The following is an 18,687-nucleotide window of genomic DNA, read 5'->3' as shown; positions in this document are numbered from 1 at the left end:
CAGTACAGTATTGTGCAGTGCTGTGGTCTTGTACTGTGCAAAGCAGCATGAGAATGAAGAACTAGAATTCTGTGGCTAGCAACTAAGAGTGTAACACGAAATATGGGTCACATAAAAAAACAACCCGACACACACTTTTAGCACTTTTACACCTGACAGAAAGTGCACAGCAAGCACTCTCTATACAAATGCCTGAATACATAACGGTCACCAGATTCGTAATGGTCACAGCGCTGAAAAGTAATGATATCTTTTTTGCAAGAAATGTTACCTGAAGTGTTTAACAGAGGCGGCTTCTCATTCCTCTAACACATGTAAATTTTCAGATGCAAAAGATCGGTTTCAGGTTACTGATTACAAATGACCTATAGTGTGTATGTGTGTATTTTGTACAATACTATCATGAACTGAGCACATTTTCATTCTTTAGATGATAGGAATGTAAATTCATACAGAACTGAATGAATGCATTTTATACTTTAGAAATATAGCTAGACACAGAGATTAATTTTATGAGCTTGGTTCAGAATATTAACTTGACTGGAAAATTTAGGTGTAGGTCTGTTAACTACTTTAGGTGAATCCATAGTGTTAATAAAAGAAACTACTAAATATTAAATATATTTTCACTTAATATGGAAACACATCAGAATTGGGAGTTTGTAAGTAGCTAAATCATGAATGAAACTGGATCTTAATGTAATTACTATGATCCACAGTTAAATTTATGTTTTGAGAACGACAAAGTCCCTTCTGTTGGTGTAATCATTCACTGTAATTTTCTCCGAGGTGTATGTTGCTTTGGAGAAAAGCATCTGCTAAATGAATAAATGTAAATGTAAATATCAAAGGATGCCTGTGGAGTTTTTTAGAGGACATTGATGGTTCTAGGTGGCTTCTTTGACTAGTCTCCCTTGTTTTTACTGAGTTTTGAAAAATGCTGTTTTCTATCCAAGAGCACTCACAGCCATATCCAAACACCCGTTTTTAACTCACGCATTTTAACACTTATCTCCAACTTCCTTAGAATTCCTGTTGTCATAACTTTCTACACATCTAAACTGACTGTTTTTTATCTGTAAAATGTGACAGTCACTTTAATGTAGCAGAGGCAGAGGCAAACGGTAAGGTAATTTAACCTTGTTATGGCCATTTTTTCACTCCTGTATACATGGTCATAAATCCTAATGAACCAGATTACATTAAAATTTACATTTATTCATTTGGCTTATGCTTTTCTCCAAAGCAATTTACAGTGTTAAGGTATAGAGATTATTGCAGTTTTTGGCATTATTTAAGATATAAGATGAAAATAATTTTTTCTTTAAAACTTTGTTTAGGTATGTGAAAGTCTGCAGCACACAGCAACATGTCATTTTGTGATATACACATGGTCTTTGTAAATGACCAGCAGGAGTCACAGACACTCATAAAAAACATAAACTTTAAATTATTAAAAGAATTTCAAGTACTTAAAGAAGTCTGTTTCAGTATCATGAAGGAAGTGATGATAATTTAAAGTTGTACTTGTGGTTTGGTTTTATATGTTTATGAAATTAAACATATAAAATATAATTGTAATTTAATTTAATAAATGTAATTTAATTTTAATAAATGTTTACATGTTTAAGAAATTAAAACAAAAAAGAAAGTCTAAAAAAACAAATGAAATGGTGCCTCTTGAAAATGCTACTGTGATGTCAGCTGAATATTAAATTTATCTCAGCAGAGAGATATAAAAGAGCCAACACAGCAGAGGAAGCTACAGCAAAAGAGCCAACACAGTAGAGGAAGCTACAGCAGGACGTTAATTCCCCACCACCATCATCAGAAGCATTTTAGAACCAGGTGTGTATAAGTATGTAGGCTTTCACTTCTAAAAGAATACTATGATCTTTTTCTTTGACTTTAGAAAAATGACATGACTGAGAAATTAATTATGTGAAAAGGAACGTTCCACATTCTAGTAATTAAATATGAAGTTACTAGAATGTGCAAAATAACAGAACTGGAAGTAAATATTTAATCTGGGCAGCATGGTGGCACAGCCAGTAGTGCTGCTCTCTTATAGCACCTGGGTGGTGTGAGAGAACATGGGTTTGATCCCTGCTCAGTCTGTGTGGAGTTTGCATGTTCTCCCTGTGCCTGCATGCGCTTCCTCCAGGTGCTCTGGTTTCCTCCCACACTCTAAAGACATGCTGTTCAGGTTCCTCCATAGTGTGTGAATGACAGAGAGAGTGTTGCATAGATGAGTGACCCATTATAAGTACTGTACCTAGTAGTGTAAGTCACCTTGGTGAATAAGGTGCAGGCTCATAACACTCCATAGAGTTCACTGGAAATTGCTTTGGAGAAAACTGTCTGATAAATAATTCTAATTTTTAAGAGAATTTCAAAATTAAACTAAAAAACACAAATGGTTAGTTATAAAGTTATAATAATTCTACATCATTTAATATTATTGCTAATTTGTTTCTTATCTGAAGCTCTTATTAAAAGTATTTGATCCATTTGTCTCAGGTGAGTTTTATTTGTGAGGACACCACTGTGGTACATGTAGCTTTCCTATATAAAGCACAGTTGTAAAATATTTTGTCGTAGCATAACATGAAGTCCAGCTGCAGAGTGACAGTTTTCCTCATAGACTTGGCTTTGTAATTTCAGCACCAAAGAGACGATGCTCCTGAAGACGCTTCAGCACATCTGTCTCTGCGTCTGTCTGCTCTTTGTGTGAGTATCTCCATGAGAAATGTGCCTCTTTATGCTGCTCTGGTCTTTGTGCAGTACTGTATAGATCAGTTTGAGGATAAAATTGCTGAAGGTGAATTTGCTCCAGATCACATAAATTAATTCCTTTATTTCATCATTTTAAAAATGCAAAAGATATTTCATTTACTCTATATTCAATAATAATTCCAGAATAAAAGGCTTGAACATCAAAGCAAATTTAATTATTTACCATTAATTTAAGTAAAAACAAAAAGACAGGTAAAAGCCATGGAAAAAGGGTAACTGTCACCATTATTACATATCTATGCACTAAAAATACATTAATACATTATTTTTCAATGTCAAGCTTCACGATGAGATGTTGTTATTCTAAAAATCAACAATGGAATGTATAATCTAAATTACCTATACTTCTTGTAATTGTTTTTTCGTTGTTTTCACTAAAGGATTCATGGAGTCCTTTCGCACCACTTTAACAATAACAAAAGACTTCAAGAATCTGACAAGAATGAAGAGTGGATGAAGAATATCAGGGATGATGTGCCTATTTCACAAATTACAATCCCTGGAAGTCATGATGCTCTGGCTCGGCACTGGGGTGCCTTTGTAAAATGTCAGAGCTGGAGTTTTGAAAACCAGCTTATGGCAGGAGTGAGGTACTTTGATCTCAGAGTCAGTGACCGACCTGGAAATGATTTGAATTTGGTGCATGGCATATTTATTCAATTCATCAAACTGGGTACAGTAATAGAGGAAGCAGTATATTTTCTTGGTAAACACCCCAGCGAGACTATTTTAATAAGGGTGAAACTAGAGGGACCTAACAAGAATAAAATGTATGAAAAAAGTTTAGTAATACTAGAAAGAGATGAAAATAAAGATTTTGTGTACAAACTAGGCAACAAAGATGTGAGTAACAATGATCAACCATTAATACGCGATGTTCGGGGTAAGATTGTTCTCTTGAAGATACAAGATAGATATGACTTTGGGATTGACCTTGACTCCACTCATAGAAAAGGTGAACATAAAGTCAAAGATGTTAATGACAAGTGGAATATAATTCAGAATCATCTCCTGGAGGCCAAAAACAAGTGTAATAATGAAAATGGCCATGTAATTTTGTTGTATTCAAGTGGAACAGGTGTAGGCTCATCATGTAATCCTATAACACCTAAGTCTTTGGCAAAGATCATAAACGAAAAACTTTGCCAAAAGCTTGCAGAACTGCATACTGAAGATAGGAACTCATGTTTTGGCATCATAGCCATGGATTTCCCTGGACTTGAGCTAATCAAACAAATCATTAAAGTTAATGAGTCAAAATGTAAAAATGATAATAATTCACCTGGAAGTAAAAGCAATGGAAAATAACAGTAATTATCATGTTTTACGTGTGAAACTTTAACATTGTTTGTAGCTCAGCATTATAAAGCGATGTTACAATGCACGAATAAAAATTACTCCTGCTTAAAGTAAATAAATAACCATGCCATGGCATGGAAGCTTCTACAACTACAAGCACTGTTTCCTGTCTTAATTTGTGTAAGGCTTACTGTAAGGGCTTTGATTTATAAGTGTCTTCACTCAGTACAACTAACAAACAATAGTTAGTTAGTTAGTTAGTAGCAGACCAGCTAACCGACCATTACCGTGCCTGTCGGTGACAGGAATTATTAAAGACCGAAGTGCGAAGAAGAACCGGTTTCGTGTTCATTCAGGAACAGTCTGTCACAGAACGAACGGCGCAGTGAGTGAGCGAGTCGCTCAGATACAGACTGCGGGAGAGCAGCCGTTTTTGCAATATTAGTCACCAAATTCTAAAACACAGCGAACACCGGTCATTTTATAGCGGAATTTGTGAGATACGTGACACTACCTGTCTCACTCCGGTTTCACAAACGTGATTGATTTCAGTTTTGTTTCACTCATAATACACAGAGCATGTGCGCCAGTGAATACAGGAAGAGGAAGAACGGCGGGGAAACCTGAAAGAGTGCACTGCACAGGCGCAGAAAGTGGCCATCCGTTGCTTGGCATGTCGGTGTACGTGCTTGACGTTCAGCGTCATTCGGGGGACTCGGATAATGCGAATTTCACAACGGAGCGGCGTGGACAAAACGGACACGCGCCTGCTGGTGCGGGGGAGCGAGTAGCTCGTGTCCACATGGGTGAACCGTGAATGTCTTGAACAGTCGGTTACAGAGCCACACGGCGCAGATTCGTGTGTCTGCTTCCCTCGGTTGCGTAGTAGATAATAACGAACAACGCAGAACAGGCGGGCAGCCGAAGCGAAGAGCAGAGGAGAAGGATGTCTAAAAGCGCCGCGTCTATGTATGTGTATATCCCCTTTTGTTGGGATCTGATCATGTTTTCTCACCAGAACGCAGCTAGTTGAACTTGAAAAGAACGAGTTGGCTTAGTTTGAACCGATGCTTTTCTACGCGTAAACGAACGAAGCGAGGCGTCAAGTGTCACCCGCGGTGGGAAAGAAGATACTCTGTGTGTGTGTGTTGCAGTCATTCATTTTGCCGTTTCACACTTCCTCTTTTTTTTTTCCTTCAACGGGTGACTCGCCTGCCCTGTGAAGGCCCTGTATGAGTGTATGTGTGTGTACACACACTGTAATCTGCGGGATAGTATGGAGCACACGGGCTGTGTGAACATCTGCAATCTGACGAGCACTTTACCAGTGATCCCTTACCAGAAACTGACGGACTTGCACTACCTGAGCAAGGGCGGCTTCGGCACCGTGTTCCGGGCGCGCCACTCGGATTGGCGGACCACGGTGGCCATCAAGTGCCTCAAACTGGACTCCCCCGTTGGAGAAAGGTGGGTGTCGTGCCGATCTCACTTCGAGGCCTAAGGAAGTGTTTCTACCAAGACGTTCCACAAGTTTTGGATACAGCCAGTCTGTGCGTTCCGGGGTTTCTGTCAGGAGACTGGAGAGTTAGATTATAAGAACTGATTTATGCATACACACAGCATGGTGTTTGTGCTTTATTATCTGTTTAGGTATACCTTGATCAGTGATATTACAACAGAAATTGGAGCTATGAACCTTCACCAACCCAAATCAGTTAGTTAAATAAATAAACAAACTTAAGGGAAAAAGTTGAAACTACAGGAAATTGTGTATGAGTGATTGTAATTGTGTTGCTCTCCTGCTGTGGCTTATGAGTTGTCAGGGTTTGATTTGTGCTGCAGTGTGTTTCTGCTAGACTTTCATAAGTAGTATTTGTAAGATCTAAAATTCAAGGAAAAACTTGAAATGAAGAATTTCAATGTTTACTGTGGTGTATTAGTGAACCATGCAAGAGAACATTATCCAATTGGAGTGATAAGTATTTCTCATGACTTTTTAGTGTTAAAGGTCATTTTATGATGATTATCACATTTTTATTATAAGTGTATTTATGTGAGTAGATTATAAATATACTCAATTCAAACAGCAAAAAAGCAAAACAAGACACATTAGGGCTATTGTTTAATTTTACATTATCTTGGGTAGAAATGTAGCTCTTTAGTACCTGGGGTATTATCACTGTTATTTCACTGATATAGAGGAACATTTTAGGCATAAATACCTTGCTCAAGGGTACTGTGATAGGAGATAGGGTTCGAAATGGCTATGTCAAGTGCCAGGTGATGATAAACCACTGTTCTATGTCTTAACTGTATGGATGTATGATATTATGTACGGTAACTTATTTTGTCATGATATACTTGTAAACGTGAACTTAGAGTAACCGAGATACAGACTTTTGGTCACATTTTATTCGAAGAACTATTTTAGTGAACTTTAAAATAAGTAGCAGTCACTTAAAGGTCCTAAATGTTTGTTTCCTATTAAAATAAATACTACTTCAGAGTATTTTTATGTTGATTTTACTAAAGGTGATATTGTCAAATAAACTTATAACCTATACAGACTGTCATTTGAGAATAATTAAAACATTATGGCATTTATTTATTAGTCATTCCTCACATGGGCACAAATTTAGCAGTGTTGGTACCGAAGATGTTTCAGGTGGGGGTTGCAATCTTGGACACTTTTTTTTTCAGGATTGCCTTGAACTTGGGTTCGGGAAGCTTTTAATTGGGGATTGAAGAATGAAACATTAACATTGTAATTAATATTAATATTGCATCTGTCACTGCATGAGCATTACCTCTGTACTGCATACTGTTTTTTAAATGTCATATAAAATTTACATATTTAGGTAGATATGACAAGCACATTTCTCAAATTTTAGAGAGATTTTCCTGTTTTTCCCTCAGAGAGAGAAACTGTCTGCTGAAGGAAGCGGAGGTTCTACATAAGGCCAGATTCAACCATATCATCCAGATTTTTGGCGTCTGCAATGAGCCGGAATTTTTCTGCATCGTGACAGAGTTCATGAGCAATGGCTCTTTGGACCAGCTGCTTCACGAGGTCAGGGCATTTGACCAGGGCCTAAAAGTTGTGAAGTGTCATTTGCTGAAGGAAATATATACAACGAACTAGTTCCGTTTTCCGTTTTTTGGAGAACAGGTTTCATGTTGCAGTTAAAGTAATTTTTGGTGCGTATGGGTCAGTAGTAATCATAGTCTTTGGCTCGGATGCAGTTTTTGTGAAATAATGAAAACTGTTTAAACAAGATATAAGTAATAACCCTTCTGCTGCAACCTTTTGCTTTACGCATGTGTGAGAGAGCTTTTTTTTTTAACCACAGTTACAAACCACACTAATTGTATTTTTAGAAAATAAAAGATTGCAAGCAAATGAATTATATCTTCTTATTTGTAAATCAAGAGAGGTGTGATCAACTATGGCTGTATCTTGAACTGTGTTTTTACCTAATATGTTGATCAAATGTCTGGATTCCCCCCACAGTAGTGAAATGCTTTTTTACAGGCATTTAATAAATAGAAATGCTCACACAAATGACTTTGAAAACACACTGTCTGTTCTGTCTCCTCCCTGTGTCATGTTGTGTAGAAGGACAAGTATCCCCAGCTACCATGGCCCCTGCGATTGCGAATTCTGTATGAGATTGCCTTAGGGGTGAACTTTCTGCATAACATGACCCCCCCACTCCTGCACCATGACCTGAAGACACAGAACATCCTCCTGGATGGGGAGTTCCATGTTAAGGTGTGTGTGGTATCAGAGTGACCAGAGTTTTCTCTTCTCCTCAGGAATTGAGTGATTGATTAGTTTCAGAAATATGTATATCTCATAGGCTAAGGTAGCAGGTAGTGCAGAAGTGTTCAAGACCCAGTAGAACAACTCTGTCCTTGAATAGTGTACTTACCTTCATCTCAGCAGTTAAAAAAAAAAGAAACATGCTGTAAGACTTTGAATGCAATACTCCTGCTCTCACTGATGCTATAAAAATAATCTAGTAATGATAATATAATAAGAGTAATCTGTTAGACCAACTTTTTTAAAAATCCCTAGACAATTTGTTCATGAGGAACGTAATGCTTTTTACCCCCACAAAGGATTTTAGTTCATTACTCCTAAAGTTTATGATTATTGATGCTGATCATGATTTTCCTTTACCATGTTTTTTCTGTTATCATATCAACTCCATTGACACTTCTTTCTCCTAAATGAACAGATAGCAGATTTTGGTCTCTCCAAGTGGCGTCAACTGTCCATCAGCAAGTCATCAGGCTCCAAGCCCCCAGAAATGGGGGGAACGGTGATTTATATGCCACCAGAAGAATACGAACCTTCCAAGAGCAAAAGGGCCGACGTCAAACACGACATGTACAGGTAAGGAGGTGGGAGAGTGGCACACAAAGGGAAGGGAGCATTGTTAAATATTACAGTGCCTCATAGAGGAAAAAAAGTCTGGAGGCACCTCTGTAAAAGCACTCCTTGTGCACATGTTGACCACCTGTGTATTTTTAGTAGTTTCCCCATGGGAGCTGGAGTTCCAGTTAGCCCCAGGACTAATTCAACACACCTTATGGGTCAGAGAGTGAAGGGAAGATGTGACTCTCTCAGTCTAAAGTTTGTCATTTATATTGATATTTTATTTTTCTAGCAGGTACTTTTCTCTAAAGTGATATATAACTCTGAATAAGCAAAAGTGCATTTCACAACAGATGAAGAGCTTTCAAAAGAGAAATGCAGTTGTCAAAGTTAAGTCAGTTTGTCCAATACCGTTTCTCTGGTACACATTACACAAATAACTGCCTATAGAATTGATTGGAAATACAAATGACGACTGATGCGATTTAAGCTTGTGGAGCAGTTCTTGAATGCTAAAGGGGATCCACCAGTTCTGTAGAAAATTTGGATTTGTTGAACTGCATTGGCGCCAAAATCGTTGCATTTTCCAAAAGCCGTTTGGGTAATTTCTTGTTTTGGGGCACAGTAGTAGCTCTAACCACTACACTACCAGCTGCCCAGCTACTACTACAACCATTGGCATTTCATATTCTTTGCTTTTGTTCTGCACTGTGATTCACTTACTGTTATCTTTAATGACCGGTGAAGTTGCAGAAATTGAGTAATGTAGTTTCTGTCTGTACTGTGGAATTCTGACTATTTGAAATGCTATGGGAAACTCCCTGTATCTTTATTTTAGGTTACTGAGTTAATTGTAGATATTTCCAGCTCCATGTTCACCTCAAACAATGCTTCTCTTTCAGTTATGCAATTATAATGTGGGAAGTTCTGGCTCGACGTGTACCTTTTGAAGGTAAATTATCATTACTGATTTTGTTTCACAATGTCCTAATACCCCCCAGACCAAAATAAAACCATATATCTCTATTAGTTAGTGATTTAGTACCTATAAGATGGTTGTCTGGACACTGTGCACATTGATTTCACAGTTTCACACATTTCTCTACTAGAAGCGACAAACCCCATGCAGATCATGTTCAGTGTGTTGCGGGGGAACCGGCCAGACACAGGGCTCAGTTCACTCCCCGGGGACATCCCTGGCAGAGGAACCCTCATTGACCTCATGACTTGTGGCTGGACTTCTAACCCAGATGAGCGACCTTCTTTTCTGAGTAAGAGTCCATTGTTTGCCTCACGACAACATAGCCTTAGTATTTAAAAGTTGATACCCTAGCTCAACGTGAATTACATCTTTACCCCTCACACCTCTCCTTCTCTTCCCCCCCCATATAATGTTACACCTCCATTCTAGTACTTTACCACAGTACTTCCTTTCATTACTTGCCACTACTCTCTACTGTGATCTGCTGAGCCCATCTTACCTTTGGTAGAGTGATGGTGTGCCCCCCCCCCCCCCAAACAGTTGTGCTCTTGGTCACAGCAGTGTGTCGCATAACTCAGATCGTTCCCTCCACCTAATGCTCCAGCACTGCTACCCCTTGTCCACTGCTCTTCATGACCCACACATTTCCTAACTCCACTGCCTCCCCTTTTACCTCTTCTCTCTACAGAGTGTCTTATTGAACTGGAGCCCATGCTGCGTAGGTTTGATGAAATCGAGATCCTGGAAGCTGTGTTGGAGGTGAAGAGACCCAAGGTGTGAGAGCTTTTTTAACTTGTCTCATTTCTTGTGTTACTTGTACTGAGGTCATTAAGAATAGGCAAGATTCAGGGGACACATCCAGTAAGTGTCCAGTTTATATTTAAATCACAAGTGATGATGGTATTTTTCCATTACAGGTTGGATATTACCGTCTTTAATCACAAAAGACATGTCTTTGCGATGTCTTAAGTTTGAATCTGGAATTTGTGTGGCACTTTGGTATGATGCACGGAGGATTTCTTTGCCAAAAGTATGTATGGGGAACTCAGAACAATGCAAGTTCTTAACCTAAGAAAGATATTAGAGGATCATAGGTTAGTGGCATTCTTCCAGATGGATTTCTGAGTCAGGAAAATTAAATATTTCCTTTATGTCTTTTTTATTATTTGTTCCTAAAGCCTGGGACACCTCATTCTTTTTGGAAGTCATCATTTGTTTTGATTCTCATTTGTCTCTGAAGTGTTCGTCACAGGTAAATGAAACATTAAAGCCAGGCATGTACTCTCTACAGGTTATTCTGTTAAACTTAGCCATAGTGGGACAAACTTTTAAGGCTGGGTGTATATATATTTTGTTGCTAATCTGTAAAGTAGTAAAGTGTCACACCACCTGCTACCTTCAGGTGGGCTAACAGGCACTACACACTAAAGGCAGAACTGTAATCACCAAGGAACAACACATTGTCAAGCACTATAAGCGATTACCATGATGCCTCTTACTGAGTCAAACCCATTTCTGCATTGTTGCACTGGACTGAACGCTTAACATTTGATTGTACTCTGTGCAACACCACAAATTGTGCCTAGCACTTCAGCTCAGCTGCTCATTGAGTGTCTCTTGTGGGTTTTGGTTCAGCTGCTTTTCCTTCAGCTCCTGAACCAGAGGAGAACAGTCTGTTTAACGGCTCTTATTAGCAGTTAATGGATTGGCCTCCTTATATAGGCACACTGAAAGCAAAAACTTGCAATTGTGTATGATTTGTTTATTAATGGATGTACGTTTACTGCAAAAATGACTTTCTTAGAACTTGAACCTGTTGCCTTTTGATGTTAACAATAATGCCAGTTGCCTGTCTGGCTTCTGCTCTTCCTATTTTTCTGACTTGACTGAGTTATGACCTGTTAAACCAACTAACAGTCAGGGGCAATTGTAAACTTTTGTTTTGACATATTGACAATGGGTAATCAATGTTTAACATATTGATTAATCAAAATACAGATCATCATGCAATTGTTAAATGGGTATCAGTGTGCTGAAATTTCACTGTCTTGAAAATTGTCATATTATGAACACACTGATTAAACTGGTCTAGCACGTTGACCTGGTTACTTTTAGATGTTGCCGCGGCCAGGCTTTCACTCCTTGGTACCAGTAGTTGAGAAGAATAGAGAGGAGAAGACACTGAACACCCTCAGAGAGAGCAGTGTTCCCTGGCAGGTCAGTGTGCCTATGGTATACTTATCCATGAGTGACAGCTGGAAATCACTGAAAACCTCATTGAACTCTTTCAGTATCCATATGTCCAGTAATCATGTAGCCATGTACAGTAGCGGGACGTCTGTCTCATGAAATCATAGCCCATTACCTAACATCGCATTGTTAGTATTTCTGGTGGAACTGCTCATGTCTGATACTATATGACCACACATTTTGTCCTAAACAGATGATCAGCCAGGTGTTTTCTACTATATGCCTGTTTTTAGTAGTGCCAATAAATTTGCAGATCTTGTTGGAGAAAATGTCTTGTAACATTTTTTATTACAAATGCACCCAGGTATGAAATATCAGAGCATATGAAGACAAAAATTGTAGATTGTGCAGCTCCATCATAAAATTTGAAAGCCCAGCCATCTGCCTGAGTGTTTTAGTTTTCAGTTAAGTCATCTGAGTTTAGAAATAGAAGTGTATGTAATGGATATCAAAGGTGTAGCCCCTTTTTACGTTTACATTTATTCATTTAGCAGACGCTTTTGTCCAAAGCGACGTACATCTCAGCAAAAGTACAATTTGTGCATTTACATTAAGAGAAAGAGACATAGCTGCAGACATGTGACTCAACCACTTGTTTCACCGTTAAAATTTAACATTTGAAATTTAAAGTTAAAATTTCAACTTGTGCTGATGTGAAATTTGAAGTCAAGACAAATAATAATGTAATTGGGCAACTTGGCATCTCCGTACATAGTCTCACAGCTTCTGGGCTGTTGGTGTGGACAGTGGTTTGAGTCTGACTCAGTCTATGTAGAGTTTGCATGATATGGGGAGAATACACAAACTCCATTTGGGCTGAGCCAAATTTCCCTTGGTGTATGACTCTGCCCTGGCCCTGCTCTGTATCTCCACCACCACAGCCTTGACCAGGACATGCAATAATTGGTAATTGATGGAAGACCTTGTAACCAATAATACTTAAAGGAAAACCCTTTTTGTAGAAGAGTTTTTGTTCACATTGCAAGGGGATCCACAGTGCCTAGTCCTCTGATTGCACAGGTTGCCTGGAGGATCGAAGTCCATGTTGTCATCTTCCTTTTAATGTAATTTCTTGTGTGAGCTACCTATGTGCTTCGTGGTCTTGCTGAAGGAGAAATTCATTTCAATTATCAAGCAAAGGGAAGCTTTTTTTTTTTTTTACCAAAATATCTTGATATTTTGAGTATCTCACCTACTGTCCTCACAATAGCTCTTGTCCCTACAGAAGATAAGCCACTGTCTTCTTGGTTGTCTCTCTGAAAGACTTTTGTTTTGCACAGTCATTTAGTTTTGGAGGGTCATCCTAGTCTTTCTAGTGGCATATTTCTTCCATTTCTTATTGATGATATTCTGAGTTTTATGATGTGTGTTATGCCTTTTTAAGGGTTTTTTATTTATTTATTTTTTTTTAAGACAAGTTACCTTTATAGATCGTCTGGAATGTGGTTAAATCTGAACAGTTGCACTCCCCCATTATAAAGGGTGAGCACACTTGTGTATGTAGTCAACACATTGAAAGGTTTTTTCCTTATTTTTCTTAATTCATTTGTTTACATAAATATGGTTGCTTTCAAAACCTTATTAAAATAACAAAATGTTTTATTTGTTTTGATTTCAGGGATTACATTAACAAAAACTGAAGTTTTACTAAGAATGTGCAAATTTTTCAAATCCACTGTATATACAGCATGTAGCTCCTAGGTGACCATGACTCTCAAACGCTTCCCTGAGTTATTAGAAAGTGTTGACAAATGTCTGTGTGTGTGAAATAACAGGACACAAGCTCTGCTTCTGGCTCTGGTTCTTGCTCCTGCTCCTCCCAAGAAACAGATGTCTCCCAGCCTGCATTTCTCACAATCAGTGCCCCTCCCACTAAAGGCATGTTCCTTTCTTTTCAGTGCCAATATAGTAACTTTTTTAACAGCTTGTTGTCCATCCATTATGATAAGCCTTTCACATAGCCTCAAACCTAGATACAAAGTCTGAAATTAAACCATATACTGTACAGGTTAGATTTCTCAGTGTTTTACAATTGTAACTGCAAGGTTTAAGTTTAGAATATCTGTGCTTATAGTGTGAAAATTTTTTATTGCATTTGGTGCAATAGGAAGTAGTGCATGTTCTAATTTTAAGGCCACTGATTTAGCTGGATTTATGATTGATTTGAAACAAATTATCTTTATTATTATAGTCTTATTATCCATTTCAGCATAAACATTTGTATTGTAAAAGGCGCAAAGTAGAGCACTGAAATAAAGTATACTTTTTGTAAGGGTTGTGTTTAGGTATTTGTTTTACAAGCGATTACCGTCTTTCAATTACCAGATGCTAGCTCCACGTCCCTGATGCCAGACCCCCCCAAGCCACTGATTGCACCCAGTATTGAGGACAATTTGGAAAACTACGGTCAGGCAGCCCAGCCGGTGCCTGAATACAACATCCCCATCAAGTCAGGCATCCCAGACAGCGAATGCGAGTCAAGCCAGTTCACCCTGCAGCAGCGTTTGCTAGGTGCTGTCCTCATCACATGGCCCGCAACCATGTCCATTGTATCACATGCACTCACATGCTCCATAAACATCCAGAATTGACATTAGGTACTTCATAATATAAATAGTAACTGCACAAGGCAGAATGTCAAAAAGCATCCAGAAAATTTACCATTGAAAGAGACCGCACTAGGTCTGTTTAACCTTTTACATTTATTTGTTTTGCAGATGCTTTTCTCTAAAGCGCCGTACATCTCATAAAAATACGATGAGTGCATTATATCAACAGAAAGAGAGATGTGATTCTAAAGCAGTCAGTTTGTTACGTTGCATCACGTGAACCAATGCACATCACACAAGTAGATGCCTAAAGGTTTATCCATTAATCCACAGTTTCTACTCAGAAAATTGTAACAAACATTTACAGCATGAGAAGCTGCATAAAAGTTTATCCATTATTAAACAGTTATGATCAAAATTATTGAGCATAAATGTTTATACTGTACATTAGCATGTACTTCAGCAATCATGGGAGAAGTGAGTCTGGAAGAGGTGAATTTTAAGACCCTTCTTAAATGAGTAAGAGAGGGAGGTCATTCCACCACATCGGAGCCGGAACCAAAAACCTTTGCTCTGGATTTTGAATTAATTGCTTTTGTGTGTCTCCTGTCTCAGCCCCACCCTACGGCACACCTTTTGTCCCACCACCAACGCAGGGCCTGGCGACACAGTGGGTCCAGGCCCGCCGGGAGGAGATTGTGAAGCAGATGACAGAGGCTTGCCTTAACCAGAGCCTGGATGCACTGCTGGCTCGTGACATGCTTATGCGTGAGGACTACGAGCTCATTTCCAACAAACCTACACGCACTGCTAAGGTTCGCCAGCTACTGGACACCTGTGACCGCCAGAGCGAGGATTTCTGCCGCATCGTTGTCCTCAAGCTGCAAGAAAACAGGCAGAGTGGCCTGCAGCCCTACCCTGATTTCCCCTCTACTTCCCCAGTCCCCAGCGCGCCATTCATGTGCTCATACACCAACCCCCGCAACATACTATAAAGCCCAGAAAGTGCATTCAGCATGCTAACCTCGGAGGGCGCACATCTTCATGGCCTGCAGTTGAATTGATGGATCTATTGGCTCATGAATCCCAGAGAGAAACTGACATTGTGACTATGAAAGGGCAGCCTCTTCCTTCCTAGAGCACAGAGCTTCTCACCCTGCCCTGTGTATCGGACAGAAATGCAATATGAGCTAAAATGATGGAACACAGATGCTGATAAAATGCACCTTGTGACAGCTGAAGGAGGAAGCTTCTCCAAGCTTTTCCTGAGACTAACAGCTGCTGGATTATTGAAGCATCATACCTAGCTGCTTGTTACAAACAGACATGAGCGGTTCTCACAGTGAACTTGTTACGGCTACCGAAATCCCTGCAGTCATCATTTCTCTCAAATTCTTAATGCCTCACATCAGAAGACTATAACATATTGTTTTATCTTCCATGCTGGCCACTTCAAAATATTTCATATGTTTGCATTCTCGTATTAGAGTCATTAAATTTCCAGCAGACCATAATTCACTTCACCTTCACAAGGCCCAAAATGTTCAGAGGCTAAGTGCTGAAATGCGGATTTAAGTTTCTGAAAATAAGTTGTTCATTTATTGTAGATGTGATTTATCACATCTGCGCTGTTAAACTTGAATAACCTACTGGAAGTGAGAGGAGGTCCACCCAAGGAAAACACTAGATCGCCAGATCTTGTGACAGTTGTTCCGTGTATGTCAGACTCCCATTTGCATAACTTACTCTGCATTAGGAGCTCACTTCAAATATGCAGTGATCCCAAAGGAATGCAATAGTTTTTTTTCCCCCACATACAGTGACATTACATCACTGAAGGGTAGATGCAGGGAGGGCACACAAACGCACCCACACGGCATTTCCAGGGTTGGAATGCAGTGCAAAGTTAGTGACAGTTTTTGGTTCCATTTCGATGGCCTTTTTCCTTTGAAACATCTGTTTTGATCCCTGTAAACTGTAATAGTGGTCTGAAGGACATACACTTTTGAGCCTTACTAGTTTTTTTTAAGAAAATGTTGTATTTGTATATTCATGAAAAAAAATATTTCTGGAAGCTTCCACTTTCAATGCCTGTGTTTCATGCTTTCCACAGAAAGTACCTATTATTCTTTCCTACAGTTTTGAATTTTGTTAATTTTGCACTTGTAGGAAAATGAGATTTGTTTCTTCATGCGTTACTGTTACATTGTGTCCAAAGCCCCCTTTGTCAGGATCTGCACTCTGGAAGTTAAAGGAACACATGTGGGATGTATTTCCACAGAGCCCATGCTGTCAGAGGATTCATGCTTTTTAGTGGTGTCACCTGGATGCACAGGGCCCACCCAGGGGGCATTTGTGCAAATTGTTTTAGAAAATGATAGCATTGTATTTTTTCTTTCATTTGCCACTGTTGCTTTTATTGTACTGATTGTTCTGCTTCATTTAAGCCTAAAGTGTAGCTGGCTGAAACCCTTATGTCTCCTGTGGAAAGGAGACATTTCTACACAGACAGGTTTCGCTGAAGTGATCTTTTTGATGGCACCACGTGCAGTGAAGCCCTTGTATGCCATCTGGCTTGTTTGTTAGAGCAAGGGCACAGCATTGTTGGCATTCCTTCAGCATTATGACATGCTCTTTCAGAAGCTTCTCAGCAGTACTCGACCGTTTCACTTGCATACTGTATACAGACATGGACTGTTAATGGTACTCGGCAAAGGATATTTTCACTCATCAGAGTGCATTTATTGCCTTACCTGGTGCTACTTAAATTTGTCCAGATTCTGTATCTCCTTACGGTGTTGGTGCATATCACCTCAAGTTGTACAAGTGATATAAAGACATACCAATATTAGTTTTAAAGTACTGGCGTAAGCGCATGCCGTAGGTTTTTTTTTTTTTTTTTTTTTTTTTTTTTTTTTGTATGAATAGTATTTGTTCAAAGTAGAGGCATGTTAGGCTTACTAAGCCTTCTATAACAACTCTTAACCTTCTCAAGATTTTTTTGAAATGGTAACAACTATGTCTTCATTCAAGTCTGTGGGTTAGTAATGTAATTCGCGGTGATGCTCGTTTTGAAGGTATGAAACCCTGAACCTTGAATAAAGAGCAGAGAATAAAAATGGAACCTGTATTATTTCCACTGGAAGGATCACATGAGCTTATTATAGAACAACTCTGAAATTGAGAACTGGCAATTTAATGCCTCTTCAGAAATTAATGTGCCAAAATCTGTCCTTTGTGTAATTTTCACATTAAAAGCTCTGGAAGCCACTATTCTGCTGTTTTTATGACAGTTCCATGGGCCCTGCTGTTGTGATGACCTTGTTAGTAGAAACCTTTGGAACAGGTCTCGGTCATGTGTTTGGTCTTATCACTGTTCTTTTGGCTCCAGGCCCAATATGCAACAGCCAGTGATGTTTAGCACATATATTTATTTTCAGGTCTTCTCATATTGTTTAAAATGTGTTTTGTCACTGCTGCATTCATGAAGAGTTTAAATATCTAATTTTATTTAAAATCACATGTTGTGCCATACTGCAACTTTGGCCAAACTAGAGGGTGCTATCAGAGGTCTCATTGTCTCTCATTCCATTTATGGACTCATATTGACTTTTTATGGCTGTTTTCATTCTTTTATTTAAGGGCTTTTCCCCCCTCATTTTATGATTTAATCCTAAGAAACTGAAGTGTACAAAATGCTTCCTGTCCCATTGATTCAATGCCCTTTTAAAATTTTTTTTTCTCTTCAACACCCTGTTACATTGCCTTTGAAATAGCCTGTTAATTAGTATGTGACGTTTACCTATAGATTTGTATCGTTAGAAAACCTGGCGAAGAGGTGGTCCCACTTCAAGTGGGCATTACATAGTACAATAGAAATATATTCAGCTGTCATTGCAATATAACTTTTGTGAATTTATTTTCCTTGTTTTAACAAGCTTGTTAAAAGCTCTTAACAGTGAGTATCAATTCACATTAAAATGGATAGTGGTAAAATATAAAACTGATGGCTGAAATTGTGTTTTCGTGTAGTTCTGGGACTGACTATTAGCATGCAACTTTACTGTCACAGTAATATTACAACAGGAATATTTTTCTTTTCCACAACTTACTTTCAGTGCTGCAGAAATTTTAAAAGAAAAGTATATATGCTGTCGAGCAGTATGAGTAGTTCTGGAGCACTTGTATCACCGAAATAGTTAATTGTTAATGTTTGTGATGAGGAATGTTTTATGGCAGCATGTTTAGCTGCTGTTATTAAAATGTGTAGAAGATCTTCAAGTGTCTTCACATTATTTCCCTTATTATGTTTGACATCCTGCACACTCTGACTTGTATTCAAAGGCAAATTATTTACAGTGATTAAAACTGAAACTGACTTAATGGAAGTGTGCAGCCACAGGATACTTTAATTATAAATCAATTTCAGT

The 18,687-nt window shown here is 38.7% G+C and overlaps 2 protein-coding genes across 3 annotated transcripts; both read left to right on the top strand.

Moving 5' to 3' along the window:
- The first annotated feature begins 3,249 nt into the window (after positions 1-3,249).
- LOC108938283 (1-phosphatidylinositol phosphodiesterase-like) lies at positions 3,250-4,104 on the top strand. Its single transcript, XM_018758752.2, has one exon. It carries the CDS (start codon positions 3,250-3,252, stop codon positions 4,102-4,104), a length of 855 nt encoding a protein of 284 aa, XP_018614268.2.
- Positions 4,105-4,761: 657 nt separating this feature from the next.
- On the top strand, positions 4,762-17,180 carry ripk2 (receptor-interacting serine-threonine kinase 2). Of its 2 annotated transcripts, XM_018758834.2 has the most exons (12): positions 4,762-5,064; positions 5,321-5,562; positions 7,012-7,165; positions 7,712-7,867; positions 8,337-8,494; positions 9,379-9,428; positions 9,586-9,747; positions 10,147-10,232; positions 11,574-11,675; positions 13,484-13,586; positions 14,034-14,219; positions 14,873-17,180. In XM_018758834.2, the coding sequence occupies exons 2-12, from the start codon at positions 5,336-5,338 to the stop codon at positions 15,250-15,252; spliced, it is 1,764 nt and encodes a 587-aa protein (XP_018614350.1). In that variant the 5' UTR covers positions 4,762-5,064; positions 5,321-5,335; the 3' UTR covers positions 15,253-17,180. The 2 variants fall into 2 exon arrangements, with proteins under 2 accessions (XP_018614350.1, XP_029111264.1); XM_029255431.1 differs by having other exon boundaries at positions 4,762-5,562.
- Positions 17,181-18,687: the final 1,507 nt, after the last annotated feature.

The sequence above is a fragment of the Scleropages formosus genome, chromosome 10 (assembly GCF_900964775.1).
Source record: "Scleropages formosus chromosome 10, fSclFor1.1, whole genome shotgun sequence".
In the NCBI taxonomy this organism is placed as follows: domain Eukaryota; kingdom Metazoa; phylum Chordata; class Actinopteri; order Osteoglossiformes; family Osteoglossidae; genus Scleropages; species Scleropages formosus.
The sequence above is the reverse complement of the archived record's forward strand: the minus strand, read 5'-3'. Positions and strand labels throughout refer to the sequence as shown.